Source organism: Mytilus galloprovincialis, chromosome 2, assembly GCF_965363235.1.
Source record: "Mytilus galloprovincialis chromosome 2, xbMytGall1.hap1.1, whole genome shotgun sequence".
In the NCBI taxonomy this organism is placed as follows: Eukaryota; Metazoa; Mollusca; class Bivalvia; order Mytilida; family Mytilidae; genus Mytilus; species Mytilus galloprovincialis.
The window spans coordinates 87494136-87513840 of NC_134839.1; the positions used below are offsets into that span (position 1 = coordinate 87494136).

General features: G+C 32.8%; 1 protein-coding gene across 2 annotated transcripts in view; it reads left to right on the forward strand.

Annotated features, from left to right (window-relative positions):
- Positions 1-323: 323 nt before the first annotated feature.
- The window catches only part of LOC143064730 (uncharacterized), a 39328-nt gene continuing 19946 nt past the window's right edge, over positions 324-19705 (forward strand). For both annotated transcript variants that reach the window (XM_076237784.1, XM_076237783.1), the window contains exons 1-12: positions 324-482; positions 4907-5125; positions 5941-6207; positions 6638-6685; positions 9290-9445; positions 9893-10033; positions 10301-10441; positions 11206-11440; positions 11658-11836; positions 12112-12231; positions 13896-14075; positions 14967-19512. In XM_076237784.1, the coding sequence (XP_076093899.1) occupies positions 402-482; positions 4907-5125; positions 5941-6207; positions 6638-6685; positions 9290-9445; positions 9893-10033; positions 10301-10441; positions 11206-11440; positions 11658-11836; positions 12112-12231; positions 13896-14075; positions 14967-19512 (6313 nt within the window). In that variant the 5' untranslated portion in view covers positions 324-401. The remainder of the gene's footprint in view (positions 483-4906; positions 5126-5940; positions 6208-6637; positions 6686-9289; positions 9446-9892; positions 10034-10300; positions 10442-11205; positions 11441-11657; positions 11837-12111; positions 12232-13895; positions 14076-14966; positions 19513-19705) is intronic.

The following is a 19705-nucleotide window of genomic DNA, read 5'->3' on the forward strand; positions in this document are numbered from 1 at the left end:
ACAGCCCATATTTATGTAGCAGAAGCATTCTACTGTCCAATAAATAACTAAAGGTTTACATTTTAACAATTTTGTAAAACTGATATATTTTGGGGCCAAAAAGGGGTCTTACTGAACCTACTCCTTTGATGTTGTCCATACAATCTTACAATAATAGTATTCTATTCATAATAATTCTATGCGTGTGGAATACAACAGGGAGACCGGGTCAATTCGACACCTCGTACGAACTCGATTAAACATCCAAAACTAATGTAGACCTCTTGTTTTTGTTTTTGTTTTACAAGCATTCACAAGACCGAGATTTGAAACGTGTCCGTGTCAAAGGTGCGCATGACGGCGAAAAGATTTGTTATGAAAAAAGAAACAGACTACCTATAGCTAATTAGTCACCTTTAGTGATGTTTAAAAATCTTAAAAAGAAACTTGAACAGGGGGTTGCACAAACACCGTTAAAAGGAGCACTTAGTGCTGTGACAAAGGTATTTTTTATCTGCATATATATGTTCTGCAGCATCCGGTTCCATCACAAATCTTGAAATTGTCTCCCTTGAAAATATATACATTGTACCTTTTTATCAAAATAATCATCCCAATATTGTATCAGGAGAAAAATGAAATATATAACATTTTTTCTAATTCAGAAATTGCACACAGAAATTCTCATTTATTCCGTAGTCTGTAAATTCTTTTCATTTTTCTGTTTTGACTTGTGTTGCTTTTTCTTGACTCACTTGAGTGGGTCTCATTGGGGTTTAAGCGTGCAGCGGGATTGCCGATTTTAAGTAAGCATGACACTTGAAAAAGTCAAATTATTGTGCCGTGAAAACGAGAAATGAAATCTATGGGGACACAGGAATTAACAAAAAATGAGAATTCCCCAATCCTCAATCTTATGGCCTTATGGCACAACTCTTCTCATTGGTGCATATTACGCACTATGTGTATCTTCCTCCATGTATTTTTCTCCATGTACTTTAATTTTGTTTTTGCTGTTGCAATTGAGGTTGCGGATGTTCGGGTAAGTCGAAACGTCCTGTTTTTGAAATAAAGGCCGAAATGATTTCTAACTTCCGTTTATATTCTTCTGTGTTTTCGTGATCTAGTCTTCCTAGCAGTGTGCATGTGTTGATTTTGCGTATTCCAATTTCTTTTGTAATTTGGTGGTACATTTCTTCTCTATAACTCTCGTAGTTGGGGCACTCTGTGAGGTAGTGCTGTTGTGTTTCCTTAGTTCCACAGCTGCATAAGTCGGTGGTGTTTTGCCCTGTGCGTTGTTAATAATAGTTAAGGGTTGTGTAGCCAGTTCTAAGTTGTATAAAGATGCTGAAGAATTTTTTGGTTGGATAGTCAAAGATTGGGATGTTTTTAACGTTTGGTGTTATCTCAAAAAGGTCTCTTCCTGTGTTGCTTAGTTCCCATCGTCTTTGCCACTTCAGCATGACACTCTTGTGTGCACCTTGTTTTACGTCTTGAAGGGTAATTATGTTGTTTTTTGGCAAGAGTTGTGTTGCTTCTTCTGCTGCTTGCTTTGCCAATAAGTCCGCTTCATCGTTCCCTTGAATATTTGCATGTCCTGGTTTCCATAGGATGCAAATTTCCATCCCTTTAGTTCGTAGGTCCTCGATGTGTTCTTTGATGTCTCGAATCACATCAATATAGGATTTGGGTGCCCAATTTAGTGTGAGGAGTCCTACTGCACTTTGACTGAGAATTGCTTACATACATGTACTTAGTGTAAGCGGGATACAGGAATCTGACAAAACACTAAGCAGATCCGGGATCAGAACCCCGAAAGAGACCCCTTTTTGAGACAAGTTGGGTATATCATTGTCATTAATGCCAATAATGGCATTATGTTCCATCAGGAAAGCAGCCCTGCAGGCACACAACATTGATTAAATATTGAATCAATGTTTATTTTCTATGTTGAATCAATGTTGAATTATTATTAGATTTTGCAAATTTGTATCAACGTTGAAAGTCTATGTTGAATCAATGTTGAATTATTATTAGATTTTGCAAATTTGTATCAACGTTGAAAGTCTATGTTGAATCAACGTTGATGTTCAACTTTCAATCAATATAAAGTATAAGAGTTGCTTCAACATTGTTTCAACCAATAGCTTAATTTGAATTCAGATTGAATACAGGGTGAATACAATATTCCACACAGAATCCAAATTGGTAAGTGGATGTGTTCAACTGTGTTTCAACCTAAAACTTAATGGTCATTCATCCTGTATTTTTTGTGTCTTGCAGTCTATAATTTTATGCTGTAGCAATACACAAGCTAGTGACTTCTCAAGGCACTCAATCAACATTCTGACGCAGGAAACTTTATCCAATTACTGCTCCATCAGACCCAACAATCAATCAATCTCAAAAAAATTGTTCAACTTTAAATAAAGTCATTGTCTGGTTATATTTGACATTGTGTGGGCTTTTGCTCATTGTTGAAGAGTGTATGTTGACCTAAAGATATATAAATAATGTTCTTTGGTTGATGGTTTTCTTGTTAACATATTATAGTACAACAAGTGGTTGGGTGCACCAAACTTTGAATAGATGCCATTGACTGTCAATTACTCATAAAAGATTACTATTTTTAACAAAAAAACTGAGTGACCACATTCGTGTGATGAGAGCATGGCTTGACCATGATGATGTCAACAACCAATCAACTGAATAACAAATATGTGTGTTAAGGGCTTTCCTACGAACCCTAATTTAACCACCAAGATTTTCTTAACATTCAACCATATGCAAATAACAACACAAATTATCATCCAAGAGAATTTTTGAAAAAATCAGCAAAAAAATATTTTCAATATTGAACTATCCTAAATTTATTTTTTGCCAAATGTCAATTTGAAATGTCTGAGTGATCAAAAGATAAAACAAAATTTGCTGTTCTTGCCCCTTGTATTCTAATGTCCAACCACTGATTAATATAGAGAAATTTTCAATATGATAAAATTTTAAAATAAATTTATTTATTAATAATAGTGAAAACTTCAACTTCTTTCTTCTCACACCTTGTCTTTTTGGAGCCCATTTTAGAAAGATTGTAGTTTTGTCAAACACTTGTTGTTCAGTGATTCCATTTTCTATGTATGTCTGCTATTGAGGGTTATTGTTGTTGCATAATTTTAAATCATATGCATTATTTAAATTAAAATAAAGGTAAGGCCAAAAAAAAATATATGTCTGTTTCCTGTTTCCCGACCGACCCTGACTCAAAGCCCCTGACCCTAGATCTTTTTATTCAATTCCGGAAAAAAATTGTTTCCGGTCCGGAAAAATTTGGTTCCGATCCGATCCAGATCCGTATTTTACTATACCCAAACAATCAAAATGGCTGCTCCCAGCACAAATGTGCTACAATTAAGGTTTAAAAAATGTCGGCACTGGGAGGATTATTCAATTAAAGCTTCTTAACATGACATTTAACCATCTGCAAATCTGACAGGGAGTGCAAAAATAATAAAAAAAAATTAAAAAAATTAAAAAAAATCCCGACCTACCGACCCTGATTTTTTTGCCTTGGCAGCAGGAAACAGACATATATTTTTTTTTGGCCTAGTCCACATTGTAAAGGTGTAATTACAACACCCCTTCAGCCGAAATGGAGTCTTCCATATTATCGTTTCGAGTTGTCTCCCTTCAGGAAGTAACGTCCATCAATTCTGAATCAAAATACAATATGACACGTTGGGAAAAATTAACTCGTTCTGTCGATAAACGTCGTATTATATAAAAAACGATCGCAATTTAAAGCGAGGAATGTGTACGGAAAGGAGTCATGCCCACTGACCTAAAGGAAATTAAATATTTAAAGAGTTAGGAATGGGGTTCCTCCTAGAATTAACGTACCTTTTCTCACTCTGAGTCTCAGTGACTGCTGTGGAAAGTAAACTTGAAATTGATAGTACAGAAATAAAACACAATAAGTACATTGTTCATACATGTACACTTGTATCCGGGATTGGCTATTTTGTTTCTATTCAGATTATGTAAATTACATTTTACATGTGCAGTTGAATTAGTTTTGAAAATAATATTAACCAGCTACATGTACATGATGTATACATGTGTCAATGAAAACAATGGCAATTGTATCCCTCAGAGCAATCTGCTCTTTGATTTACATCAGTTATTAGATGTATAGAAACTATTTCCAATGCGTGTTTGCATCGGTCATCAGATGTACCTGCTGCCAATTTCTTGGACTGGTTTCCGAATTTATTATAAACAAACCAAATCGGCAATCTACATGTGGCCTACTAAATTTGTTCATTGAGCCATTCCTGGCAAACAATTGGCGATTCAATCCTTCAATGAAGCCAACCAATACATGTACTGTTACAATCGAGAAAGTGATTCAGATGATTCTAAATAAGAACAATCAGAAGACCTGAACTGGTCCTTCATTGTTAATTTGCCTGTGGGTGTGAAGAATAAAACTAATATTAATAAAGTTATTGTTCCATAAAATATGTTAGTAATTTTATTTCATGATAAAATTGACAGATTTTGTAGGACTGACAAATAATCTTGCTTTGTTCAATTTAATCCCATGATGGGACGGGTCAACAAAAGTTTTCGCAAACTCTGAGAAATTATATTATTTAAATATATTTATCCAAAGTAAATCAATTTGATGCAGCAAAATTCCAGCATGAGTCCACATGTTTTATGTCAAATGTCTTGCATGTTTTAACTTATATATGGTCTTTTAAATTTGGTAACCATAAAATGTCTTAAAAAATAAAGTTAAGACTGGAGATGATGCAAACAGAATTTACAGTAACATACAAAGTATACAGGGTACTTACTACATGTACCTCTGTTCTAATAGACTCATATATACATGTATATACTAACTTTTACAAATTGTTTATAGAATGATTCAAGTGCAACTGAAAGTCCAAAGCAAGAAACATCAAAACAGAATGGAAAACAAGGTAGTCCTCAGACTGGAAAAGGTGATGGACAGGATTTTGGTATTCCACAGGCAGAGAGTACACCAAAGAAGTTAGGAGACCAGTCTTCCAGCCCTGCTGTTGGTCAGCTTGTGGATGTACCACTACAGGATGAAGGAACCCCTAACAATACAACTGATGTATGTAAATAATGACGTAAAAAAACAAGTGCATACTTAAGATTAAACTGAACAATGCTACTGGTCAAGAATGACCATTACATTTTATTTCATGTAATAATGGCCTGGATGCATAAAAATGGTATTCTGCTATATATATGTATTGTCTTCAGATAAACATCTACAAATGTATATTGCATATATAAAAAGTGTTTAAGATTAAGAAAGGTCAATACCAAGTGTGACTACTTGATAACAGCATTGATGAGAGATGGTCAGGGCATGCTGTCATAGCTATATGTTTATTACATCCTTGTGTTATTAAACAATCATTTTCAGTGCATTTTAAATTGCTTTTGAATATGACTGTTCTTTAAAGGAATAAAAAAAATCAAAATTAAACTTACCTCCCCCTATATAGTGTAACCTTTTTGATTTCCAGTGACATCAATTTCAATAAGTTCAGATTTAGAGAAGGAATAAAAGATTCTGCAAATATCTGAGGAACAACCTTGTGTTTGGTTTATTTGACAAACCTTCTCTTATTGCTTCAAAATAATAGAATATGCCATTAATGTTTTGATTATGTGCACATTTCTACTATTTTATAGACTTGTTTTCAAAGTCATCTTGCACCAATAAAAAACCCCACTTCACTAGTAACTTTCTTTTCATCAGGTTTTAACCTACATGTATAGTACCAAAATTGTAACCCTTCATATGTTACAAGACTATTTTAAATGGAGTTGCTCTAGACAGAAGGTACTGAATTATTGACCATCAAACAGATATGTAAATAAGTTTCATTATTGATTTATTTTGATTTGACTTTATAGTTTGCATCAGCCTTATCCAACTTACCCGGGGATGAAACTCCTAGAGCATCCAGATCTAGAGCTTCATCAATCAGTTCTGTTACCAGTGACAGTTCTTTCTTCAACAATACCACATTTGGAACTCACCATTACCAATTACCATCAGACGTGGAGAGTGAAATAGATGAATCAGCATCAAACTTTGATTCTTACAGTAAAGAAGATTTATATATGCTGATTAAAAGATTTGAGCGAAGAGCCTACAAATATAAGTCTAAATTTATGGAGGTATGATAGCTGAAATATTCCCTAGTCACCACTAGCTCTGAAGAGTTATAGTTGATACCTATTTGCCCCTTTAAAAACATGACATGAAAAATAATTTTGATTTTGATGGAATAAATAGTTTAGGAAGCTTAAGGTGCTAAGTTTAAATTGCTGACAAAGTTATTTCTGTTCCCTACTTCCCTTCTTTGACTGATATAATAATGATATTAGATATTGTGAAGAATACAAATACTTCATAGTTTTGTTTCTATTCATCTAAAAAGACTTTTTTAAGGATAAAAATTTTAAATGCACAACTACATACTGGTAAACATATCTTTTCATTTTAGCCAAACCTTATTGACTGTCTGTGCTTCTTGGATTTAAAACTTTAATATATATTAGACTATTCTTTATGTATTTCTTATTTTAAATATTGCTATTTTGATAGGTAGCTGCTGCTTACAAAGACCTGGCTCAAGAAAGGGAGAAAATCAAGGTAAAAAACTGTCTCAATTTATTTGCACCACAATGGGTTAAAAAATGAACTGTATATTCAGAAATTGTTGCATGCATTAATTATTGCAATTTGTCATTTTAGACTAAATGCGATTTTTATTTTTGCAATATTGAGAATAATCCTGTGTAATTCATATAAAAAATTCAAAATGCAAGTTTGAATTATTGTGATTAAAATACTGTTGCATTTTTTACAATAATAAAAATATTGCAATGAATAATTTCAGAATTTTCATTATTAAAAACATGCAGAATATAGACAAGTTCAAACTAAATAGGAATTGTTCATATGACCTTTGATTGAACTAGCTTATATATAGATATTTTACACTTATCATGCTTAAAAGGGGTAAAATTATATATACAGTGAAACCTGTCCAAACCGAACACCCACGGGACTTTGCGCTTTGTTGGTTTTCACAGGTGTTGGGATTGAAGAGGTAAATGGAAGTCGACACCAAAATAATTTTGACACTTAATACTGACAAGGGACGATAGGTGATACACAGACGACAATTTTTTTTCATGATGATTTAGATGTAAATGTAAAAATCCAGGTAGATGAAGATAGACGTATTGTCCCTTTTTATATATTAATCAAACGCTACTTCGGCAATCATGCTGTTTAAAGGTATTAATCGTTCAATGATGTCCAAAGTGGAGCCATTTTGCTTAATATAATTATTTTCTCTTCCGTAAATTCACTGACCAATTCAGATTCTCAGTCACTGCTAAATGACGAGTCTGTAGTTGAATCCAGATCGTCATTTTCAATTATCTGTACACACGAGTTCTCGGACTAAACTGGCCACCCGCTGATTGATACTTTGCCACAAGATAAGAGCGAAACAACAGCAGGGGTCCAGTTTATTCTCGGACTTTATCGTTGATAAATAGCTAATGAGAGTCTGCAGGAGCATCTGGATATTATATATAGGGCCTCTAAAGGGAATCCGGCATCCCGTAAATATAATTTGAATATCGTTGACCTTGTTGTGTTGTACGACTTCTTAATCCAGTGAAACACTTTAAAACTATTATTTGATTAAACAATCTAGCTACTGAATGGCAGTTACGAGTTTGTGGTTGTAAATATTTGAGTAACGTGCATTTAATTGATCTAAGGGAAAGGTCCATTCTTGTCCTTTTCGGCGAGAGGGGCAGGGGACCAGTTTAATGCTTCTTTACAAAAAAAATCATTTGATCCCTGAATACATAGACACAAACATGCTAATTAGTTTGGAATAACAAGTCACCAATTCATTAAACTCAAATACCCTCGGGGATACTCTGTCATCCTGTGTTTGTTTAATTAAATCATGAAATAATAAAAAATACTTTTTTGTTTTGATTGCTATCGATCGATTTTGACAGGTAATTTTTAAATACATATTTACTAATGAGCCTTCAAAAAGCGTCCGGAATTCGGTGTTGACAGGGTTCGGTTTTTTCAGGTTAGATTAAAGTTAATTGATAGGGAAATTTTGTGGGACTTTGAAAATTGTTCGGTTTAAACTGAAATTCGGTTTTATCAGGGTTCGGTTTACCCAGGTTTCACTGTATATATATATATATATATATCAAAAATTGCTTGTAAACTGAAAAATAAATTCAATCACTTTTCTTATTATATAAAGAGGAAAATAAATAGAAAACATTACTAACAGGTCTAAATAACCTTGTAATATCTATATTTTATTTATATTTCTTATGTTGAAAACATATATTAACCCTTACCATGTGGTACCTGTCTTATGACGGGCGTACCCAGACTATCGTTATTTGGCTCCAATGGCATTCCATACTTTTAGAAGTCAGCTTTATGATACTTATTTCGAAAGTTATGCATGTTCCGTCAATCGAGGCTAGCTATAATCATGTTTCTAATGTATAAATTTCATTTTGGGCACAAATACGGACTTGGAAAATTGAAATCGGATGAAACTCAGTTTTCGGGAGGGGTGGGCTTCCTTCCTGTGTAAGAGACACAGGAAGTTCAGAGGCCTAAAACTTGCAGAAATAGTGCAAACCAGCAGGCATATAACTACTGATCATAATTATCATTGAAATATGCATAGGAAACGACTACTTCCGGTTTCGGGTCCATTTGATGTCAAAAATCAGAAAAAAATCTTGAAATTCTGTATTTTAGGTCCAAATGACCAAGATCAGATTCACTCCTACCTAACAACTGTTGGGGTCAATTTGTTAACTGGGGTCCACTCTACATGCAGGCTACAGCTGGATATCTGTACCAGCATCCCTGGGTCCTCAGGGTCAAGATGAAGGACGAAAATCGTCAAAATTGATGCTTTTTGCACCTGATGACTAACTTTGGGGCAAAGCTGTTTAAAAAAATTACATCAATGCAATGTTATATAAAATACTTGAGGAGTCGTGACTCAACAGTAATTGACTTTTAACTGTGGATTTTACACTTAATTGACAAAACACAAATAAATAAATTTAAAAAAAAATCTACTTGTTCATATTTATAAAATGTATGTTCATAACTGATTCCAGAACCTACTACAATGATGTTTTAAAATTAAGGCTTTCTCACAAATATAAATCACTTTTTCAGACCACACTAACAATGACTCAAGACAAAGCTTTCCGGAGGATATCAGAACTTAAAGAACAGATTAAGTTGGATATGATGGCTAAGAGAGATCTTGAAGAGAACTATCGGCTTATGTTGGAAGAAAAGGATGAGCACATCAAAGTGTTTCAGATGCAGGTATACAATTTAGATCATTCTAAAAAAATAAAGATAAGATCATGAAATCTAATTTGTCTAAGCCCAAATATATATAATATAACAATATTAAATGCCTAAATAAACTTATAAAAAAATTCTAAAATATCTTCTCTTTACTATAACAAAAACCCTACTGCAAATATAACCCAAAAAAAAGTTTAACAATAATATTTGCAGTTCATAGTTCGACATTGTTCAAATTTAAATGAGACTTAGGGAGTTTTACTTTGACCCCTATGTGACATAAAACTGAAAAAAAACTAACTTAAACTCAACTCTTGAGGTAACTTGTAGCATATAAAATGGGTAACAAACTGTTTTGTATAATTATGCAAACTTGACTTGGCCATTTAAATCTTTGATAAATTTTCAGACCAGTCATTGTTTTCTGTTAGAATTTATTAAAAAATCTTATTTAATTTGTAGATTCGCCTACTTAGAGAAGGTAAAGAGATTCCACCAGAACTGGAAAACAAAGTTACTAAATCTAAAGTCCAGAGTAAAGAAGTAGGGAAGGGAGACAACTCAGACATACAAACTGATGACATTAAAATTCTAAATGAAAAGGTTTGTAATTCATACTTGCTGCAATTATTTTAAGTATCAATGACAAATTTATGATTTGATTTTGATATCACAATAGTAAAGACCATTTGCTTATGATGAGAATTTGGCTTGGACTCAGCTGAAGCCTGCCACTGAGTTAAAGACTCATTGGTGGCCTATGGATGTTTTCTTAGCTTTGGTCAGATTGTTGTCTTTTTGACACATTACATGGTTCCATTCTCAGTTTCATTTCATATTTCTTAATCTGATGTACTTTGTCAATTTCAGGTGAAAAGACTGGAGGGATTATTAAGCAGATGTAAAGATACCATCAAAACCAACAAAGAGAAATATACACAGATCACAACAGAAAAAGAACAGATAAACAAACAGCTACACGAGAAAAACGCAGAATTAGAGAAATTAAAGGTAAAGTTTCCACAAAGTTCTGTATCTCAGTGAAAAAAGAATAGAAGTTTCAGTAACAATGATTCAACATTCCTATGAAATACTTATGTGCTTAATTTTTCTCTCCATTATGGTGAAAATTGGCTTATAGAAAACTTTGTATAAAGCTTTATATTCTAAGGGTAGAAGACCAGGATGCACTAATTATGTTAGTAAGTTTGCATCTGTCACATGTCTCTTCTCTTTGAATTCATTTTCATAGTTCAGCAATATCAAGTTTGTATGCCACTCACTGTCACCAAAGGGGCATTACTTGTTACCTTTGTCTTCCCTTACATTTCAATATTGGTTTCTGTTCTCAAACTTTAGTTTTCAACAACTTAATGTTATGAAACTTATACATGGTAATTATTACCACAGAACATCAACATGGAACATGTTCTCATTTGGGTTGCATCAATTTTATGTTTATTGAGTTGAGTTATGTCCCTTTATAACATTATATGCATCTGTGTTTCATGGACACCTTCTTCATTTTTTCTAATTGAAATCCTATACAATTCTGAAATTTGTTTTCTTATTGTCTGAGAAGCAAAGCTTTTATTTTGTTATACCCAAAGCAAAATGTTTCTATTGAAAATCCTCGATCTTAAAGTCTTTTATTGAAAAATTGCAACCATGGCCAGTAAAGCAAAAGCATTTCAGATTGAATCTTGATTTATATACCACAGTGCTTTTTAATTTTTTTTAATTGAATAAATGTATTTATATTATGCTTTTTGCAGTCATCTGCGGCACCAGACACTATGATTAAACTGCAGAACCAGATGAAGGAAGCTCGGAAAGTTATTGAACAACTAGAGGTGGATAGAGAGGTTGCCATTGCTGAGGTGAAGAAACAGGTGCACGAAGAAATGGAACTCAAGGATCAGGAACTAAGGGAAATCAGACAGCAGTGTGCCTTACTTCAGGAGGAAAATAAAACTAACACAGATAAAGTAGATCGACTAGAAAAGTCCAGTAAGTTTTTATCATTATACTCAAATGATATTCCCATGGTCTTATATAGTTTAAAGGGAAAATTTATCAGTCATGTAATACAGAAAACAGAAAATTAGAAGCTACAATGCATTTCCTTATTTCCCACAATATTTGTGAATGTTATATGTTACTTTAATGATTTAATACCTGTATTTTATATGAAAGATATTATTTGTCTATTCTTGTGATATTTTAGGTCAAGAAACACTAGAGAAATCAAGGGAGATAATTAAGAGGTTAAAAGATGAAAAGAAGCAGGTCGTAGTTGAATCAGAAGAAAGAATAAAACAAGCTGAAAAAACCATTGAGGAAGAAAAAGAAAACCTGATACAGGAATTGTCAAGGGCAAAGGCTGCTGCAGTGACCTGCTTACAGGTATGAAAGAGAAATAAACAATTCAGCAGGTAGAAAGAATGAAATTAAAATTAAAAAAAGTATCTGTAAACTGAAAACTTTCTGCTTAAAGTGTAGAACATTTCATAAAAGTAAGACAATGAATAACTACAGGAGTGTAATTGCTTATAGAATGGAATAGATTGGAACTAAAACACTCTTATTTGGCACGGTATTTTATTACTAACATTGTTTGTTATTTTGAAAAATTTCTTATACTTTATTTTTTATTTTTAAGTCTATTGTAATTATTACAGGAGGAAACACACAAGAAAGTAGAGGGTGAAGTTCAGAAAACAGTGGAGGAGAGAGATCAATTCTGGGAGAAACAAATACATGACATGGAGAAACAACATTCAAGTGCCATACAAACTCTGGTATGTATAGGTAGTAACAGACAAGTTAAAGAAAGGAATTGGGTCAGTGAGTAAGAGAGAGAAGAGAATAATTGGTCAGAAAAAGAGAGGGAGAGAGAAGGGATGATAGGGGAAAGCAGTGGCTGTCATATATCACAATCAGATCTTAGCATACAAATACATTTATATTTGAGGAAGATTGACATTAGATATACTTTGCGTCAGCAGCTTATATTTAAAATGGCTCAACATATAGAATAAATTTGATATAATGACATAAACTTCATGCACATAGATGTTATTCTCTGCCTTTTACTAGATTATTTTATTAACTGTGAATGTTCCTACATAAGTAAAGATCAATTAACATGAAGAAAAGCTTAGAAAGAGTGTTTATTAGAATTTATGAAAATGATTTGACACAATAGGGATATTAAGGTTAAGAAATCAAAGATCCTACTTGACCTTGTTTACTTACTGTAAGGTTTGAGTTTTAGCTCTTCATAGGGGGAATAGAACAAAGAAGAGCAAAGAATATTTTGTCTTTGATATATATTGCCATTCGTAATCATTGACAGCTATTCAAAATTTAAGCTTTTCATTTTGAAGATTTTTGTTGGTGTAAAAATTATGTCACCAACAAAGGTCATGAAAATCTATATAATTTTATTAATGTGGTTTTCAATTAAAAAAATTTGGAAACTGAAATTATATAGTTGAATTTTGAAGATTTTCATTTTTATTGTTATAAACAAGATTTAAATGGTACAAAACTTGGGATTCTTATATGGTGACATAAAGATGGTTTTCTTGTGAAAATGCAAATGGTGTATTTATAGGTAATAAATGTATGCTGTATATTGTTTATATTTTTATGAGCTTACCGGCCCACAGGGCCAAGTGAGCTTTTCTCATCACTTTGCATCTGTCGTCCGTCATCATTAACTTTTACAAAAATCTTCTCCTGTGAAATTACTGGGTCAAATTAAACCAATCTTGGCCACAATCATCATTGGGGTAACTAGTTTAAAAAATGTGTCCGGTCACCCAGCCAACCAACCAATATGGCCGCCATGTCTAAAAATAGAACATAGGGGTAAAATGTAGATTTTGGCTTATATCTTTGAAACCAAAGCATTTAGAGCAAATCTGACGTGGGGGTAAAATTGTTTATATGGTCAAGATCTATCTGCTCTGGAATTTTCAGATGAATCAGAGAACCCGTTGTTTGGTTGCTGCCCCTAAATTGTTAGTTTTAAGGAAATTTTGCTGTTTTTGGTTTTTATCTTGAATATTATTATAGATAGACTGTGAACAGCAATAATGTTCAGCAAAGTAAGATATACAAATAAGTCAACATGATCAAAATTGTCAATTGACCCCTTGAGGAGTTATTGCCCTTTATAGTAAATTTTCAACAATTTTCATTAATTTGGTAAATTTTGGTAAATTTTTACACAATAATTTCCTCTGTTACTAATGGGCAAAGTTCATTATAGATAGAGTAAGAACTTCAAACACATCACCATCACCAAAACACAATTTTGTCATGAATCCATCTGTGTCCTTAGTTTAATATGCACATAGACCAAGGTGAGCGACACAGGCTCTTAAGAGCCTCTAGTTCATATAGATTCCCCTTGCATGTGATGAAATATTTCATTCAAGTTATTTCTTTTTAATAGACTAAAGAGAAAGATATAGCAGTTCGTCAGTTAGAGGAAGAAATAAATCACAGATTATCAGAAAAAGATGAAGAAATGAAGTTAGCAGTCGAGGAACGTGACCTTCAGAAAATGGCTGCAATGTCACAGCAGGACACACTAAGAGAACAGTTGCAGGAGGAGGTTAATTTATTGACTAGTGTAAGTATTAGCATTGGCATTGCTGTATTGCTATATATAATAATACTGTCTTAGGGGCATTAGGGTATTGGAAAACCAGATAATTGCTATGCTAAAAGTTCATGGTTTTCTTGTCAATAGACAAATATTACCCTACATCAGCTCAAAAAGGCTATACTTTAGCCATTCTTATAATAAAACAAAGAATTTTCACTCAAGGAAAAGGTCAATTTTTTTTAAAACATCATCCTTTAATTTACAAAAATCTTCTCTGGAACTACTGGGCTATATAGAAATATGCCAAAAAGAAAATTTGAAGAACCAAAGATACAATTTATTCAGTTGTTAAATAAGATTTTGACTTGATCATATCTGGAGCAATTATATTAAGATTTGAGCCGACAGAAAGAAATATTAGGGGAAGCAATCAACCTCTTCTTTTTGAGCTATTGATGTTCATTGAATACATAGGATCTTATTGAACAGTCCCCAAATATAAAATGTTTGTGACAGTTAGTCTCTGTGGTGATTCCTGTTTGCCAAATAACTACTGTAAATTCAGAAATTATTGCGTGCATTTATTATTGCCATTTTGTCATTTTAGACTAAAATGCGATTAAATTTTTTGTGATGTCGCAAAAAATCTGTTTCATCCATAAAGAAAAATTTAAAATGCGAGTTTAAATTAGTGCAGTTATAAATCTGCATTTTTCACAATAATAAAACCATAGCAATAATTTCTGAATTTACAATATACAGATGTGCCAATTTTCGTGGTAAATTAAAATGCAATTATCATAAAGGATTTGAATTAAGATTTTCATATTTGGCATTTATCAAATTAGAGAGAAATGGATGTATTGTTTAAAATATTTCTAAAACAAGTGTGATTGAATTTTTTTCATTTTGCAGAAAAGAACAGAACTAGAGAGTGCCTTGTCAGCCTTGAAAGATCAGAATGAGGCTACAATTGTAGAATTTGAACATAAACTGAAGGAGCAACAGGAAAAGTTCACAGCTGAGTTTACAAATATCCAGTCAAAGCATAAAGAAGAGGTGGAAAACATGAAACATGAATCTTTACGAGCTGCACAGGATCAGATACGGGAAATAATGGAACAACATAGTGCTCAGCTGGAAGATCTTACCAGGAAACATGAGGAATCAATGCAAGGATCCAGTTCAGATCTGGAATCTTATTATAAAGAGCAAATAAAGTCACTGAAGTCGAATCTGGAACAGATGTTACAAGAACGCAGTCAACAGGCAGAACAACTGAGTGCTAACATACAACAATTAAAGTCAACCTTAGCAGAGAAAGAAAGCAATATCGAACAGATCAAAGCTAATTTTGAATCGGAAAAAGAAGAAACCATGAAATGCATTCAAAACAAATCTGAACAAAATGAAAAGTTACAAAAAGATCTTGAGAATTTAATAAAACAATTTGAGTCCGCCAAAGTTTCAAGTGAGGAGGAAAGAGATTTGCTAAAAGGTCAAATTCAGTCATTAGAAAGTAAATGTGATCAGTTAGAATCAGAAAACAAGAAAATGACTGAGAAACTTGATGAACATGTTAAACAGATCGACACCATGCGACAAGAAACTGTTGCTTGTGAGATAGAATGGAAACGTAAAGTGGAGGAAATTTTACAAGATCATAGCAATACCATGTCAGCAATATCTGCTTCATCAGAGGAAAGTATTAAAACACTGACATTACAGATAAACAAAAGTGATAAAGAAATAGAGGACTTGACATCCCAACTTGTTGATGCTAATTCAAGAGTTATAGAACTTGATTCTAAAGCAATGAGGTTGCAGGAAGTAGATGGCATTTTGACAAAGGTTGAATGTGAGAAACAGGCATTGGAAGAAAAAATTAGGTCATTTGAAACATCTTTGAATGATAGTATGAAGGTCAATGAAGATTTAAATGTCAAGGTCAATGAGACAAAAGAATTATTTAACTCAAATCAAGAACATCTGAAAAAGGAGAAGTCAAGCTTAGAAGATAAGATATCAGCTTTATCACATGACCTTGAAACGAAAGATGTGATTATATGTGACATTGAGAAAGCCTTGGCAGAAAAAAGTGAAGAATTAAAGGCCAGTCAGAGTGTACTCACTGGCAATGATTCACAAATTCAGACTTTTGAAGTACAAGTAAAAGAAAAAGATGAAGAACTTAGTAAGATGAAAGAAAAATTTGACAGATTACGTAATGAAGCCAAAACAAGATTGAAAGAGTTCAAGGAAAACTTGGATCAGGCTAATCTTAAACTTCAAACTGAGAGTGAAGAAAAAGAAAATATGAAACAAGATTATGAGAAAGAGAAAGAACAAAGTACAACCAAGTTTAATGTCAGAATCAAAGAACTAGAGGATAAACTTACTGAAGGAGGTACAAATTTGAAAAACATGGAGGAGGGATTCAAAGTGAGGTTTGAGGAATTACAAAGCCAGTATAAAGATAATATGAATAAGATTAAGGAGCGTTACCAAGAAAAGATGGCTGAAAAGGAGCAGGAACATGAAAAGGCCATAACAGAGTTACTGACTCAGAAAGACATGGGCACACAGGATGTGATGAAGACAATGAATGAACAAAAAGAGAGACAATTCACTGAGCTTTCAGAACAATATAAAACAGAGATCACTTCTCTGACTCAGGAGTGGGAAGAAAAACTGAATAAAGAAAAAGTTAGGGTTGATAATGAACTGCAGAAAACAACAGAGGATAAAGAAAATGAAGTCAAGAATATCAAAGATGAAATGGAACAAAAATTAAATGAACTGAGTAATGCTAAACTTACTTTGGAAAATGAAAGGGAGAATATGTGCAAAAAACACAATGAAGAACTGCAAAATAGAGATCAGTCAAATGCAGAATATGTAGAGAAATGTAAAATATTAGAGGCTAAAATTGAAGAATTAAATACTGCTTTGTTTACAGTGTCAGAAAAACATGATCATGAAAAGCAGGAAAAAGATCATATTATTTCTCAGTCATCAGAGAGAATTAGTCAGTTAGAAGAGGCTAATAGATCAATGGAAGAAATGTTACATGCATTAAATGATCAAACCCAAAATAAAGACGATAGAATTAAATCCTTGGAAGAGGAATTAGATAATAATGGTCAGAAGGTAAAATCAGAGTGTGAGTCACGAGTAAAAGAGATTGAGTCAGAGCTTATTCAAAAGGATGCTTTTGCTAAAGAGTTAGAATCACAGTGTAATGGTTTTCAGGTACAAATAGATAACTTAAATTCAACATTAAGTGAAAAAGATGAGAGGTTTAAGGATCTTGAGTCAAAGTGTGAGGAAATGAAATCTGAATGTGAAAATTTAAAGGAGGCAAAAGACAATGAATTAAAAGTTGTAAAGGAGGAATATGAAAAACGATTGGCTGAAATGTCGGCCAATGATGTTGAACTACAGTCAAATTTGACACAGTTAAATACCAAGGTCAACGAAGCAGAAGCAAAATTAGTTGATTGTATCCAGAGTTATGAAGTTCAAATCGAAGAATTAAATTCTAAACTACAGAGAGAAACGGAAAGTTTTGAGGAACAAAAAGGCATGCTGAATAAACAATTAGAAGACATGGATAAACAGGCAAAAATGACTTCTGAAGACCTGGAGAATTCTCTCCAGTCAAAAGTACGAGAAGGTGAACAGAAATTACTAGAGCAGGCAGAGGTTCATAAAGCAGAGATTGTTTCTCTTGATGAACAGTGGAAAACTAGAAACAATGAATTGAAACAGAAAGTCAAAATAAAAATTCAGGACCTTCAAAATCAAGCAAAAGCTGAAAAGGAAGAATTTAATGCTAAATTAGCTTCAGAGCAGGAAAGATTTAACACTGAAAACTCAGATTCAAAATCTAAAGTGACTATATTGGAAGAAAGACTTGCGTCTGAAATTGTATCTGTTCAAGCCATAAGTGACCGTGAAGAAAAAGCAAAAATAAGAATTAGTGACTTAGAAAAAAAATTAAGTGCTGAACGAGAGGAAAAAGACTCAATTTCTGCTGAACTTGTACATTCCAATACCAAGCTTTTACAATTAGAAGAAAATTCAGGGTCTTCTCAAATGGCCATTGTTGATTTAGAAAAACAATTACGTGAACAAGGGGAAACAATTACAGAGAAGGAAAATACAATACTTAAATTAACAAGTGATTTTAATGAAAAAGAAACAAGGTTACAGGAGGTTAAAGCAAATTGCCAGGCTATTGAACTTAAATTGAATGAAATTTCGGATAATTGTCAGAAATCTGTTGGAGATAGCCACCTTAAGATAGCAAATTTAGAAAAGGAAGTATCGGAACGAGAAAAACAATGTAGTGAACTTCAAAAATTGTTGTGTGAAGAAGAACAAAATGTTCATTCTTTGGAAAATGAAGTTAAAAATATGCAAGAAAAATTGGAGTCTTCAGTTGGACAAATGAAGGATTATGAAAACATTAAAGAGCAGTTAGACAATTCTCATATTAAAGTGAAAAACTTAGAAAGTGAATTGAACAAAGCTTTATCAGAAAAAACTGAAGCAGAAACATCATATCAAGAAAACTTGTCTGCATTTACTCAAAGCTTCAGTAGGGATAAATCTTTAGAAATTGAAACTATGGAAGCCAAATATAAAGCTGAAATTGATGAATTGAATGAAAAATTGTCACTTGAAACAATCTTGAAAGGGAAATTTGAAAGTGAATTATGTGAGTTAAAACAAAAGTATTCAGTAGAAATTGAGGAATTAACACAGAAATGTGACATGGATAGTACTTCTAAAGTGTCAGAGTATAAGAAAAAAGCTGAAAGTTACATTTCACAAGTAAAAAAACAGATGCAAATAGAAAAAGAGTCTTTACTCACTCAACATTCCAAACAAATATCAGACATTGAGGAAAGGTGTCAGAGATTACAGTGTCAGGTAGAGGAAGTATCAACAGAGAGAGATAAACTGTTAAAACAGCACGAAAGTGAAAAGTCACATCTCCAACAGATGTTAGACTCTGAACAAAAATCTAAAGACATCTTAGTTACAGAACAAGAACAAAAATCTGAATCAAATTCACAAGAAATGAAAAATTTACAGCAAAAGGTAGAGGAACTGTCACATGATAAAGAGGAACTAAATAAACAGATTCTAGAACTGGAATCCAAACTAGCTAAATTGTCCGAATCATGTCAGTCTGATTTAAAACAATTAAAATCAGAAAAAAATAAAATTGAAAAAGAACTAAGTGATTTTAAGCGTGACAAGGAGGAAAATAGGGAATCATTGGTAAAGGAACAGGAAGAAGAATTAGAGAAAATGAAAAAACATTATGAGGAGTTGTTACAGGATACAGAGAATGACCATAACGGCAAGATCAAAGAACTGGTCAAGGAATTCAACAAGACATTGGCAGGCAAAGAGAAAGAATTTGAGAAAACATTCTCTAATGCTTTAGGTAAGGTTATCTATCAGCATATAACAAGTATTGTATCAAAGCAATTTTTATCACTTTTATTATACAGTAGATTCACTCTTATGCTTACTTTCACATGACTATACCATTTAACTCTGTAAAGTTCAATCTAGGATTCCCATGAAATAAGTAAATGACCCATTATTTTGTAGGAGAGGTGTCATATATTTCCAAA